This window comes from Trachemys scripta, chromosome 18 (genome assembly GCF_013100865.1).
Source record: "Trachemys scripta elegans isolate TJP31775 chromosome 18, CAS_Tse_1.0, whole genome shotgun sequence".
In the NCBI taxonomy this organism is placed as follows: domain Eukaryota; kingdom Metazoa; phylum Chordata; order Testudines; family Emydidae; genus Trachemys; species Trachemys scripta.
The window spans coordinates 335,040-349,369 of NC_048315.1; the positions used below are offsets into that span (position 1 = coordinate 335,040).

General features: G+C 46.2%; 2 protein-coding genes across 15 annotated transcripts in view; both read right to left on the reverse strand.

Annotated features, from left to right (window-relative positions):
• Window positions 1-291, reverse strand: part of INPP5K (inositol polyphosphate-5-phosphatase K) — a 32,358-nt gene extending 32,067 nt beyond the window's left edge. For 6 of the 9 annotated variants that reach the window (XM_034752934.1, XM_034752937.1, XM_034752928.1 and 3 more), the window contains exon 1: window positions 41-233. The gene's annotated coding sequence lies outside the window, so the exon portion shown is untranslated. Of the gene's footprint in view, window positions 1-40 lie in introns of all 9 variants that reach the window. The other 3 variants (XM_034752931.1, XM_034752930.1, XM_034752933.1) reach the window with 3 other exon arrangements.
• A 1,632-nt stretch (window positions 292-1,923) lies between these two features.
• Window positions 1,924-14,330, reverse strand: part of PITPNA (phosphatidylinositol transfer protein alpha) — a 45,179-nt gene continuing 32,772 nt past the window's right edge. For 5 of the 6 annotated variants that reach the window (XM_034752205.1, XM_034752207.1, XM_034752208.1 and 2 more), the window contains 3 exons: window positions 7,857-7,979; window positions 7,011-7,080; window positions 1,924-4,834 (listed from right to left, as the gene is read on the reverse strand). In XM_034752205.1, the coding sequence (XP_034608096.1) occupies window positions 7,033-7,080; window positions 7,857-7,979 (171 nt within the window). In that variant the 3' untranslated portion in view covers window positions 1,924-4,834; window positions 7,011-7,032. The remainder of the gene's footprint in view (window positions 4,835-7,010; window positions 7,081-7,856; window positions 7,980-14,330) is intronic. The other variant, XR_004643363.1, reaches the window with a different exon arrangement.

Here is a 14,330-nt window from a genome sequence, read left to right on the forward strand (position 1 = left end):
GGGGGGGGGGGTGGTCCCTAGCCCGCTCCCGCGCACACACCCTCCGAGGGGGGGTCCCGACTCCCTGGGCTCTTCTCGAGAGGCGCGGCCAGGCTCCTTGTGCGGGGCGCCCTGCACCGAGGCCGGGCCTATCCGGGCGCCTGGTCCCCCGGGCGGCGGGACCCGAGCGGGGCGCAGCGAGGGCCGCAGCCGCCCCAGACAGACGCTTTCGGGCCAGCTCGGACTCTCACCCGCCGCACCTGTGGGCGGAGCTCGCGCCCTCGATCTCCTCAGGGCCGGCGGCGCGCGCGGCACTGTCCCAGCCCAGCCCCAAGCCCGCTCCCGGCCTGCGCGCACCCGCCCCCCAGGCCCACGTGACGAGGGCGGCCGCTGTCTGCCAATGGGAAGATGAGGGGCGGGCTTCCCTGAAGCCTGGAGCGGGTGGGGGTCGTTCGGAGCAGAGGGAGCGAAGATCACGTGACACAAACAGAGGCATTAAGTGACCCGATAGCAAAAAATCGGGACGGGGGTGGGGGTAATAGGCGCCTATAGAAGAAAAATCCCCAAATATCACAACTGTACCTAAAAAATTGGGACATCTGGTCAAACGAAGCGGGCATGATGGGGGAATAGCCCATGCCACTCTCTGCCACTTGACAGCAAGGATTGCAATCTAGGGGGACCAGATGTCCTGATTTTATAGGTACAGTCCTGATATTTGGGGCTTTTCCTTATATAGGCACCTTTTACCCCCTACCCAGTCCCTATTTTTCACACTTGCTATTTGGTCTCCCTACTGCAAGCTGCTACACCCCCACTATGGCCAGTGGGTATTGGCACAAGGGTCCGGGGGCTCATGCTGCCCCCTTCCTCTGCCACAACTCACAACAACCCCTATCCAGAGAGGACTAGGGGCTAGCTGGGCTGCTGGTCTCAGGGGGTCCAGATAGCGTGCCCCCCACCCCCAGTCCAATCCACACTGAGGGGAATGGAACAAGCCTATAGAGACAGAAGTGGTGTAGGAAGACCACGGTGGTATTTTTCTGCATTATAAACTCTGCTCGTTAGTCCTCCTGAAAAACACAGCTGCTGTCAGCACAGTGCAGGAGACACAGGTAGACTAGAGAGGAAGGGCTCATGCCCCCACCCCCACCAAGAGTCTCCGCCCCAACTGGGAATCATGGCTTAACAGCAATGATATTTCACCATTTAAAATAAACAGGAAGAGCTTGCTCTGCCCTCCTTTTTCCAGAATTTTTTTCCCCTTGAGTAACTAATCTTTAACCCCCAGACAGGAGACCCCACCACAAGCCTGTCTCTCCCTTTTCCAAAGACCCCAGCTCTAGTCGGAGGATAGAACTGCCACAGCTGCAGGGGTAAGGCTAGAACACCCACAACATTCACAGAAAGAAGAGTGGCCCAGGCCCAACCCACAGCAAAAAAATAGGCCTGTGAAAAATAACAAATAACCGCCAAGTGACATCTGGTCACTCTAGAACGGACAGAACCCCTACTTTAATCTAATTTTCATGCTGCCCTTACTCCCTCTCAAATACCCACTACACCAAGATTAATATTAAAGACCAGCAAGATGTTCACATAATGGACTTAAGTAAACACATAATATTTTTATCTATGTCTTCTCTCTCCACTTGTTTGCTGCATTACAGCTAATATTAGATTGTAAATACAGGTAACATGGTCAGATTCTTATCTTACATCAGTTTTACAACAGAGTAATTCCATTGGCTTCAGTGGAGTTACTCCTGATTTACATTAGTGTGAGATCAGAATCAGGCCTTCTTTGTTCTGTAAGGAATCCAGCAAATTGTAGGTCCTCTGTACATAATTATATAATCAGAAGATTTTACACAATAGCATATGCATGTGGAATACTAGACCCACATAATAAGGTAAAAAAAACAAACAACAGACTCCAAAAAGCTCTGTCTAAGATTTTATTAGATTTGTTTCCAATATGCCTGTATTGGAAGATTAGGAGACAAAAGGCACAAACTCACATTAAAGAAACAACAAGATAATCTAATTAATTCTACAAAGTGTATGTTGTAAAAGAAATAGCACTATGAACCAATCAAAACTTGTCAGGGAGTCCCAGCAGGGGCTGTAGGAGGATAAACCCAGAAAGGTGCAAGTGTGCTGGGAGTACAGAGTGTCACTGTGGCCTTCATCAGGTAAACGCCAGCTAAAACATCCCAGCCCATGGGCCTCTCCACCAAGGCACCTGCTTCCGATCAGAACTGCAGTGTTTAAAATCCAACCAGGGGACCCAGTTTGGATCTGAAGAGAATGTGACAGCACAACGATCCCCCTGGAACAAACAAACATCCGATCATTAACCCCTCCGGGAGCCAGCAGGTTTTGGGTTCTTGCCAAAGCCAATGCAAGAGATATACAGCACACTAATACAATCAGTGAAGATTGTTACATTTCGCTATGCTCTCACTAGTGGGAACCAAGGATCAAGACTGCCCTTGAGAGAGGTCTCTACAGGATCTCTCTATCCCAACTTCGAGGAAAACTTTCACTCGGGATAAACGTGAATTTTTTTTTAAATCATGTATTTAGCTTGCAGTTTCCTGCATTTTTTCCTGGTAATTACTGCTAATCAGGAAAGCTCCGTGTTTAAATAAGAGCTTTCACCCTCATACACAATCCTTTTCTGATCCCGTCTTTAGAATGTCACAATCTGTTTCCATGGAGATGAAATGTCAGCTAGAAAACCTCTTGGATAAAAAAACCAAAAGTATCTAAGAACAATCGTGTTATATATTCTCAAGTTTTCCCCAAGTGTAAGAATCCCTCCTTAAACTCTGCTGCTGACAAGATGTTAACAAGTCAATGTGTTAATTCTCAATTAAAATATTCTAGATTGAGGGAACTCTAGTAAGGGGCGTACACTCCTGGACTCTGCTTCTCAAACCCCTAGAGAAATAGTGCTACAAAAACAACTTTCCTGGTCCCAAGTAGTCTTGAAGATTAAGGTTTAATATCTTAGACTATTATTTAATAATGAGCTGGTTTTACTTCTACTTCGTGAGTATGCTAAAATCCACATCCCAAAAACCCTCTGAGGTCACTGAGAAGGATCAGCCAGAGTTACCAGTACAATTCAACAGAGCTTATTGCACTAAGACATCCGTAAGGCAAAAGAACAGACTTACCCCCCAAAAAAGGGAGAGGGGGAATAAACTGCCTCTTGACTGAAAACCAGCCTCTTCTGCTAGAGCAAGCCCTGTGCATCTTTCCCCTGCACCGAAAACAATTTACCCCCACACTTTCATTCAGCATGGCTTGGGACTGATTCAGAATCTACTAGCTGATGGAGGTTTGTAAGAGGCTGAGTACAAGTCAGGCATACTGCATGAAGCCAGCATTACTTAAAAAAAAAAAAAAAAAAAAAGTGGGGAGGTGGAGACTGTAACATCACAGCTGCCTTTGGCATTTACATTTCACTTTACTTCAACCCAATACAGATAAAGGGAATGAAGTTTGATTACATAGCTGCTGGTGGAAGCAAGCCAAACACTGGCCTCTACCAATCAGCCAGGAAAGCCCTTGTTTCTTCTAGTCATGTTTCCTCATGTATTTAATAAAGTAATGTTTGTTTGATTCTGTCCAGCTTATTTGATTGTCTAAAGCTGAGATACCACCATAAGGACACAGACTAAGAATGAGTCCTGGAGCTGTTTTCTGCCACTCAGCAACATCCTTTGCAACCCTCGGAAATCACAATTGTCTTGTGCAGAGATTGCTTGCTTTTACATCTTGCATTTTTACAGCATAGCAAGGCAAACTAAGTTCTAGCAATTTCATAATGGGGAGTATGCAGAGAAGTATTATTGCTGAACAGCAGCACAAATCCAGGCATCTGAGTGTGATTGGATACGGAGATTATTTATGCCTATCAGCATCACAAAATTCTGCTTGTCCTGGGACACTCATTTTCTTTTTATGGGTGAACAAAACAGTGTTAGTTTTACAAATTATGAGCAATCATAATAAAGGCCAGTCCAGTAGATTGAGAGATTCATCAGGTATGTTATCATAACAATTTTAAAAGGCTGATTTATACACACAACTATAAAACACCACCATAGTTCCAAGGGCCAAAGGAAAGACACCTATCTAGACAAAAGATGCATTCAAGGTCTCAGCATTTGCACATAAAGGATACCTGCTGTTCAGTCCCTTTAAGTTGTGTGTGTTTAGACAGACCAAGTAATGCTGTTGCAGTGGCCATGTATGGTGGTATCTTAACAGCAGACTTGACCTTGGCAACACAGGTGCATCTTGGAGCCTGTATGCCAGTAATATCGTGACTTCGGGAGCAAAAGTCAGAGCCTAGAATTCTGTGGAATAGTTTTGCACTCTAAAATAAATACTGACAATTCCCTTCTCCATAAATGGATACTCAAAGAATGGTGAAGGGCTGGGACAGGACAAAGGCAGCAGTTTATCCCAGTTTTGAAAACAAACAAAATAAATCTAAATCACCACATCACAAGACTAATTCAGCTAAAAATGCCACTTGGAAATCAAACTGGGCCACATGGAAATTGGTCTGAACACAATGAAAAAAGGAGGGAGGAGTCATAAATACAGCAATCTATAAGTCACACGTCTCCAAGGAGCTGCCTCCTTCACATACGTGCTAACATTGGAGTGCTTAGTACCAGACTGTCTATTTGCTCACAATATTAAAGGGCATCTAGAATTAGCTATGGGAGATTTAAAATCGCCTGCCGATTGGATATAGAAAGGTGTGATCCAGAGATGGTCCATTGGTCAAGAGGGTGGGGTCTCTGGGCCTTCCTGCTGACTGTCTTGCAAACTAGGAGAAAGAGACAACAGGAAAACATTTAAAAACCATTTCTGAAATTAAATGTGCCAGTAAAGGTGCAATATTGACAGCCCTGAAGGAAAAGTCCTTCATTTAGCCACAGACTGAATCGAGCATAAGCAGTAGCAGGACAGGCTACTCCATTCTGTCCCATCAACAAGCCTCGGATCTAACCTAGCGCAGAGTTCAATCCAGAGTCTATCTGCACAGACTGCCAAAGAGGACAATTTATAATATATTTATCTAGCACCTTTCATCCCAAAAGACCTGTGGGACAAGGCCACCAACTCATTTCCAGATGGGATGGGGTAGGTATGGAAGAGGGAGAAGCTGAGTATGGGGTTAGGTAATGGACAGGAACTGAATTTAACTAGCAACTCAATCAGGGGCTAGCGGAAGGGAAGAGGGAGATGAAAGTTGAAGCTGTACCAGAAGCCCAGAGACTGAGCCTGCAACTCCCAGATCAGCCAACAGTTAGTATGGCAAAGGAATAGGAGAACATTCAGGCAGTGACAGCAGAAAAGGGAACACAGGGCCACCAGGGCCCAGTGCCACATCCCACCATGGATAACCCTTCAAAACATAGCCAGAATAGGGGAGCCACACTACACCAGAAATTCCTCCGATGTTAGTGCCTTTAAATTTCTGATCTTTTTACAGAATGGGAACCTTTCCTTCCTTCCCCTCACTAACTCCCACCTTAGAAAAAGTGTACAAAACAAAAACCTACCCAAAACTTTTTTATTAAAAGTAAACAAAGAAAAAATTGTGGAATTAACATGATGCTGGAGAACATTCTCTTCAGTTTGCTTTTTACATTCTTATCCTTTTCCCTGAACCTGGGTCTGTCTTGTCTATTTTGATTGTTTGCTCATCAAGGCACAGACCATTTTCTACTCTACATGTGTATGGTACCCAGAACAATGTTGGGCAAAGGGAAGTGGAAGATTTTCAGGAGAGGTGTATCAAGGATGCAGGGTAGGAGGTTAGGTTCATTATGTTAAGGAAGGAAGGGGGAGGGCTCATAGGAAAAAGAATGGCAAAGCTATGATTTTAGTTGGCTTGAATTTTTTAAATTTAAATTAAGATTTGTAGCTATGGGTTGGAACAGAACTAATACGTCTCCAAAGAAATCGGGAACAATTTAAATATTAACAGAGTGAGATTAAGAAGATATGCTTATCTTCCTGCCCATTTGGCTTGCATGTTGAACATCTTTCCCTTTGTGTATCTTACCTTTTTAGACTGTATGCCCTTTGGGGAAGGTACTGCATCTTGCTGTTTACAAAGCACAGAGCACACTGTGGGAGCTATTGCTATCTAGATAAATAATGTACAGGCAGCTTGTATAACCTTCTATGCTTTTTTCTCTTGATCACTAGTGCCTTTCAGACATTTAGCTTCCACCATTTCCCCACTAATATTGCAACAGTCATGGATAAAAACATTGCTTCCTATCCCACAGCCACTCAAGTTTGCTTCATGTCAGCAGTACGGAAGTATAAAAAAAAAAAGTTGTCCCCATCATCTGTACATTTCCTAGAGCACTGGCACAAAGTTTGGCCAACAAGGAAAAATTGAAATATGCAAATACTTGTGTCTCCAAGGATCAAAGTACTACAGTTAGCATGTCCACAGTGATGCACACAGAGACAAGACAAAAACAGAAGCTTAAAGAAACATCTATATCATCCTTCTCTGTCCTGTGACCATGGATGTTGCCCCAGGCCTTTGCCCATTGATGAACATTGTTCCTGGGCACAATCCAGGCCAATACACCCTCAAATGTCCAAAAGGGCAGGGCTGCTGGACTCAAGCTCATTAATTATTTGAGACTATTGAAAAGGCCTCTAATAGGGTATGTAAAGTGATGGATACATTACACAGAAATGAGGCATCAGTGTAACTTTGTGTTTACTGTGCTAATATGATGCTTTCCTTAACACCTTCCTTGTGCTCACAAACAGTTTAAAATAATTCTGAAACAAGACAGTAAACTCAGTTGGCATAGTGAAAAGTGTATTCATTATCAGGCAAAATGAGCAGCTTTATAGATTTCTGACTCGCACAATTTCTGTACTGACTCCATGCTGAATCAATTTGATTTTTGCTCTAAATGGCATTGAATGTCACAACAAAATGTGAGACAGATACTCTGGGTACATACAGTGCACAAGGAGGAAGCCACATTAGTCATCTGCAGCTGTCATTCCTTTCACGGGATCTTTTTCTCTCATCTGAAAGAAAATAAACATCTTTAGCTATTTGTTCCAACATATGCTGGTTAATCGGCTTCCCCGTCAGCTCCACATCAAAAAAGGGTGTGAGGGTGAGAGTTTCTCGGCCTCAGAGGTAAAGCCTCACATCCCTGAAAATTGTCCTAATTTAAAGCAGTTTGTAAACACAAGTTGTGCAGGTCCTGAAACCATTTCTGGCAAAGCTACAGCCCCTTTTAGGGCTCTATTATCCAAAGGCCAACAGGCACATGGTACTACAATCAAGTAAATTTTGAAGTGTGAAAAAAATTAAAAGGAACATTCGTTACAAGTGTATGAAAACTCCAGCACCAAACCTACATTTCTCAAAGCAGGGCCCACCCCCCCCCCCCCCCCCCATTTTTTTTAAACACACACACCCCGTACCTAGAGACTGATTTTGCCGATAACTTACTGAGACTCATTGAGCTGAACACTCATTAGGGTAACAAGTAAGAAAATATCTTCATTTATTTTAAAATAGTCAGTCACAGATCTTCTAAATTACCAATGAAACCAATAAAAAAATTGTCCCATAGCAATACAAGGAGTCTGTGCTAACTAGGAAGCCAGAACTCAAAGAAGCTGACTCTACAAGTCAGATCCAACCACCTAATTCACCATAAGCAGCATGACCTGTGTGGTAAGTGAGCGCATTGCATACCATGGCCAGGGGGCAGGCCGCCTTTTCCCACCCCATCTTGGGCTTAGAATACAGATACTGCCTCACAGCCCACACCTGCTCTCCTCCCACTTACCTCATCCAGCTGTTTCTTGGTCTCCTCCTCCATCCTGCGAATGTCCTCCATAGTCAGATCAACCCACTTATCAAGCCAGCAAAACAATTGCCGGTGGAAATTTGTGAAAAGACGTTTCTCTTGCTGCAAAAAACAAAGGTGAGGGAACAAACAACTTAAAAAGCTCAGCAAAAAGAATCCCACACAATTCAGCATGCTGCACAATATGTTTACAGTCAGTTAATGTGCACTGGGAGTTGCTACAGGTCTAACCTCAGTGCTTGCCATTTTGTTTTATAAGGGAATGGGATCACTTTGCCTAGCATAGGAAAGCTGCAGGGGGGAAAAGAAAGAGAAAAAAAATCCAACTATTTCTGGTTCATTATAATTGAAATGCCCCTGTTAGAGAAGCCATGGATGTTGTGATTTAGTGTTCTAGATTTTTAAAATGTCTATAACTGGACCTTTTTGTGTTCTTGCATACAGCCAGCAGTTAGGCAATAAGGTTTATAGTGGAATTGGCTCACCAGTCTCTTGAGACTACATAATAGGCTTAAAAGAGAAGGAATTAATTAGAGTTAGTGATTTGACATGCAGTTATGGACTCTGATTCCTCTTGTTTAATTTGAAAGTCCATCAGCATTGTCAGATTAAAGAATTTTGGGGCCCTGTGCATTATGAGAACTGCCCACCCTCACCTTATCGGCCCCCCAGCGGGATGCGGGTCCTGCCTTTGAGGGTGGGAGGCCCTGGTGGGATGGATTGTTGGGTCCTTCCCCCTGTGGTGTGTGTGTGTGTGAGCGCAAGCCCACCCCACACTCACCCCACAGCAGTGCCAGTCCAGTGGGGCTGGCTTGGCTCCCCCCTCTGATCCATTAGCTCTCGCTACAGCACCCAGACAGGGCCCTCCACCTACAATGCCCCGCCTCCTTCCTGGCCCTGGGTTGGTGGGTTTTTTTTGGGGGGGAGGGGTGCCCTGCACAAGATGGGGACCATGCACATGTGCACCAAGTACACATTGACTAATCCATGCCTGCCCATCAGATCACTTCCATTCCTGGTGTAGAAGGCATCTGTTCAGTCATTTTGCCTTTATGTTCTATTCCTTTCCCTTATTTTCTGCTGTGTCTACTTAGATTGTAAGCTCTTCAGGACAGGGATGTTGTTATTGCGTTTGTTAGGTATCACACCCACTTTGGGTTCTTGATAAAAAAGCAGCACTGAAGAACAGCATTGACTCGCCCTCATCTACCTTCCTGCATGGCTGCTGCAACTGGAGACTGACAATTCCTGCCAAAGTCAATGGAAACATAACGGAATCACCCAATGTCTTGAATCCCCAAAGAAATGCATCTTTTCCAAGTGCCCCATCCAGTGACCTGCAGCTGAATTTTCATTCATGAGGCTAGGAGAGTGCAATCCATTCCTTACATAAAGAGGAGAACGCCTCAGTTTGAGTGTGTGAGTGAGTGTGAGTGAAATTAAGTAAGCGTTCCAGATTTGTTTTTTGAACAACATTGGTTTCAAGGAAGGAGTTATGACCTGGGCATCAGGACTAACAGGGCAGGACAGGAGAATCATACTAAACACACTATTGAAGTAAGTGTGGGGGATTTTTTAACTCATCCTTGACCAGTTACAAGCACCTGAGGTTATTTTAACTGAAAGGTTTGAGTTATTTATTATGTATTATCCAGTAACATCAAAGGCGACTTAGCTGCTGTGCTTGCACATGCACTCACACAACCTGTCCCTGAGGAGCTTATCTGAAAGACAAGACACTGATGAAGAGCACAATGTAAGGCGCTCCTTTGTTCATGGTTTGTTTGGTTTTTTACTTAACAATTGCAAGTCCCCTGGCAAGTCAAGTCATTCTCAACACCAGAGCCACATTTTTTGGAGAAAAGTGTGGTTTATAGAACCTAATTATCCAAAGGAACCCCAGACAGACAATAAGGTGGCCCGAGGGCCACATCTGGGTGGGGAAATTATATGCAGGGCTGGGGTAGGGGGTTGGGGTGTGGAAGGGGGTGCGGGGTGCAGGAGGGGGCTCAGGGCAGGGGGTTGGGGTGCAGGAGGAGTGCAGGGTGTGGCGGTGGCACGGGGCAAGGGGTTGGGGTGCAGAGTGTGGGAGGAGGCTCAGGGCAGGGGGTTAGGGGTGCAGGCTCTGGCCCGGCGCCACTCACTTTGAGCGGCTCCAGGGTGGCAGCGGCGCACAGCCAGGGGCCGCAGGGACGTGGTGCCAGCCACTTCCAGGAGCGGCACAGGGCCAGGGCAGGCCGGGAGCCTGCCTTAGTCCCACTGCGCTACGGGGCTGTCAATCCCACAAGCTGGATTGAAAGCCCTGACAGGCCCTCCACTGGACTAAGGCAATGGAAACACTAAGGCCTTACAATACATTATGTTTCTAGTCAATTTCACAATCTGGTTCCTATGCTTAAGTACAGTTGCAATGTGTAGCTTATAAACAGGGCAAGGGAAGACTTCTTCAAAATATCTTTTTTTTTTTTAATTTAATAGGCATTTCCTTGATCTTAGGTTTTATAAAAGTAAGTTTTTTACAGGAACCTAAATATTAAATCAAATTTGGCCTGACTTTCATTTAAAGCTGCATTTTGTACAGAAGATTCTTCTGGGAGTATTAAACACTTCCTGCTTTTTTAGATGTGAGCAATGTGCCTCTTAGAGCCAAGCTACCGTCTGGACTGGGGTGTGAGTCAAAACAAGGAGATGGCTTAAAAACCAAAGAGCAATATATTTTTCCATTAAATATTCTTTTTTGCTGCTCATTAAAATTACAGAATTTTGAATTTAATAGAGGAAGTGATTTATTTATATTTAATAGTGAAGATCCATATTGTAATCATGATAAGAGACTCCAAGGTCACATGCAATTGTTGGAGGAGAAGTCCCTTGGCTTTGTAATTCATGGCATGTGAAGCGTCCATATGTAGCCCATTAATGGCAGGTCCTAGAGACACAGTGCTTAATTGGTTTAGTTTTCAGACACATAACCAGGATCATAGAAGGTGTTCCTGGGTACTCTGCCTAGAAGGGCTGTCATATGTGGCATCATAAAGAACTTAGTCACACGTACTAATTCACTCAAAAAGAAGTGGGCAGTTGAAGTTTCTTTTAAAGGGCCACAGTTAACTGAAAAAAGAAAAAAAAAAAGAAAATAAAAAAAGGTTACCTACCTCTCATAACTATTGTTCTTCGAGATGTGTTGCTCAGGTCCATTCCAATTAGGTGTGAGAGCGCCACATGCATGGTCGTCGGAACGCTTTTCCCCTAGCAGTATCCGTCGGGTCAGCGGTGGAGCACCCTGGAGTCATGCCTTCATGGCACCGCATATAGGACCCTGCTGATCCGCTGCCTCTTCAGTTCCTTCTTGACGGATTACTCCGACAGAGGGGAAGGCATGGGTTTGGAATGGATACGAGCAACACGTCTCAAAAAACAACAGTTATGAGAGGTAGCTAACCATTTTTTCTTCAAGTGCTTGCTCATGTCAATTCCAATTAGGTAACTCCCAAGCCTTACCTAGGAGGTGGGGTCAGAGTTCATGGAATCAATGACTGAAGCACCACTCTCTCGAATGCTGCACCATCCCTGGCATGCTAGGCAATAACATAAAGGGAAGTGAATATGTGGACCAAGGGTCACGTTGCTGCTCTACAGATCTCCTGGATTGGGACATGGGCCAAGGCGGCCACCCGGGCTCTGGTGGAATGCACTGGTCAGTGCGGGAGCTGGGGCCCTCACTAGGTCGTAGCATGCCCGTATATAGGACGTGATCCTTGATTATATCCTTTGGGATAGGGCGACCAGATGTCCCGTTTTTAAAGGGATAATCCCGGTTTTGGGGACTTTTTCCTTATATAGGTGCCTATTATCCCCCACCCCAGTCCCGTTTTTTAACAGTTGCTATCTGATAACCCTACTTTGAGAGGACACTGAGAGGCCCTTCATCCTGTCCGCCACCAAGACAAACAGCCGGTTTGACTTGCAAAACGGTATTGTTCGTTCAATATAAAAAGCCAATGCCTGCCGAACATCCAGGGAGTGGAGCCTCTGCTTGCAGCTTTTACTGTGGGGCTTCGGGAAAGAGACTGGGAGAAATATGTCCTGGTTGGGGTGGAAATTTGATACCACCTTTGGGAGGAATACCAGGTGTGGTCAAAGCTGCACCTTGTCCTTGTAAAAGATGGTATAAAGCGGGTCAGATACGAGGGCCTTGAGCTTGGACATTCTCCTGGCTGAAGTTATCGCGACCAGGAAAGCCACTTTCATGACAGACAGAGCAGTGAGCATGTCAGTAAGGGCTCGAACGGAGGCCCCATCAGCCTTGAGAGTACCAGGTTAAGAGCCCAAGCAGGGGTCGGCCGCCAGATTAGAGGCTATAGACTGTCTAGTCCTTTAAGAAAACGTCGCACCATCGGGTAGCAAAGACAGAGCGGCCCGCTGCTCCTGGGTGCAAAGCCGAGATGGCGACCAGGTGAACCTTTATCAATGAGCGTGACAAGCCCTGCTGTTTCAACTTTAGCAGGTAGTCCAAGATAAAGGGAACTGAAGATTGCATTGGAGGGATGCGGCTCTCTGAGCGTGCCACTGTCCACGGTGCCGTCTCCTTCGGGACACATAGGAGTCCACCTCAGAGTCTGACTCTGAGGAATCCGAGCATGGTGACCAAGGTGTCACCGTGCACAGGATCGGTGCTGGGGAGAGGGAGAGTGGTGACTCATCATTTCCAGTTTACCCCTGGATGGCACGGGTGGTCTCTGCTGCTTCAGGGTCGGCGATCTCTCACGCTGGTTGGGAGAGTGTGGCCCCATCAGGGCTATGAGATCCATGGCTGCCTTGAAGGTCTCTGGTATGGAGGGAAGGTCTGAATCCTCCACTTGGCCCTTCTCCAGAGGCACTACACATGACGGGCCCCTCTTTGGGCCTGGAGTCAACGGTGCCGGCTGCTGGACCAGTGGCCCAGCACAGGTCGTACTGCTTTAGTTGGCTCACGCTCAAGTGCTGTTGAATGGGAGTGCCCCCTGTCCATCTTCCTGTGCTTCTTACGTGGCACAGACGACAGAGCGGTGCTGCAATTCTGCCCGCAAGGCAGCCTTCCATGCCGGAGAGTACCAGTCCTGAGGGTCTCTGACCCCAGAGTCCTTCCTCTGCACTGCATCTCTGAGAGAAGCCAGTGTGCTGCGCCCTGATGCCAAGGAGCCTGGCTGCAGGGTTGCTTCCATCAGCAGCAGCTTCAACCTGTGGTCCTTTTCTTTCTTGGCGTGGGGGCAGAATCCACCACAGATCTTGCACCTGTCCATTTGATGGGATTCCCCCCCCAAGCACTTTAGACAGGACATGTGCAGATCTCCTCTTGGCATCGGCTTCTGGCAGACCCCATCCGGTTTAAATCCCTGGGCCCGAGGCATGCCCCGGCCACAGAAGAGGGACGGGAAATAGGGTAGAAAACTCCTGGTAACAAAGGGTTCAAACTACTCTAACACTAAAACTATTATATTAACTGTTTGCAGGTAAATATACAAAAACAACTACTAGAAGATCACTCGGAGACAAGAGAGAAAGAGAACGCTCCAACGACCGTCACTGGCAGTACGAAGGAACTGGAGAAGCAGTGGATCGGCAGTGCACTATATGTGGCGCCATGAAGGTGCGACTTGAGGGGGCTCCACAGCCAACCTGATGGGTACTGCTTCCGATGATCGTGCACGTGGCATGCACACACCTAACTGGAATCGACATGAGCAAGCACTCTAAGAAGAACAAAATAGTCACAATGATCTGAAAGATTTCCCCCTCACCATTGTTACAGTAACACTGGGTGTCACAACTAAAACATAGTAAGTTATTTTTCAGTTGGTTTGCTTTCTACATTTGACATGACTTTGCATATAGTCAGATTCTCTGGGTCGCTGATATATCTGGTAAGTTTCTCCTTTAGTTTGCTGTATGAAAGGGCCACACAGCAATAAGGGAAGAAATTAATCTTATGAATTCAGAAAATGTGACTATAAAAACCACAAGAGCTGCCGGGGGACTCAATCAGATGTAGTATCTGAATCAATTTAACTAATTGTTTTAAATGAACAAGATTTCAAGTGAAGGGTGTCTTTCAGGTGACAAGTGGGATCAGGTAAAATGATGTACTGAACTGATAGGAAGTGGGTTTCCACAAGACTAGTTGCAGATAGACATGAATTTCTCCATTTTCCTTGCCATCCCGCATCAGCACCAGGTTCAGGGCTGGATTAAACTTTTGGTAGGCCCCGGCACCCAGAATGTGGCTCTGCCCACCGCTCAGTCCTGAGACTCGGCTTGCGCTGTGCCTGGAGGCCCCTCCCCTACTCTGTCTCTTCCCTCCAAGGCCCTGCCCACTGCCCACACGGGGAGAGGAGGTGGAGAGGAGCGAACAGGGGGTGAAGAGGAGAGGGGCCGGAGAGGACCAAGTGGGGCCTCGGAGGGAAGAGGCCAAGT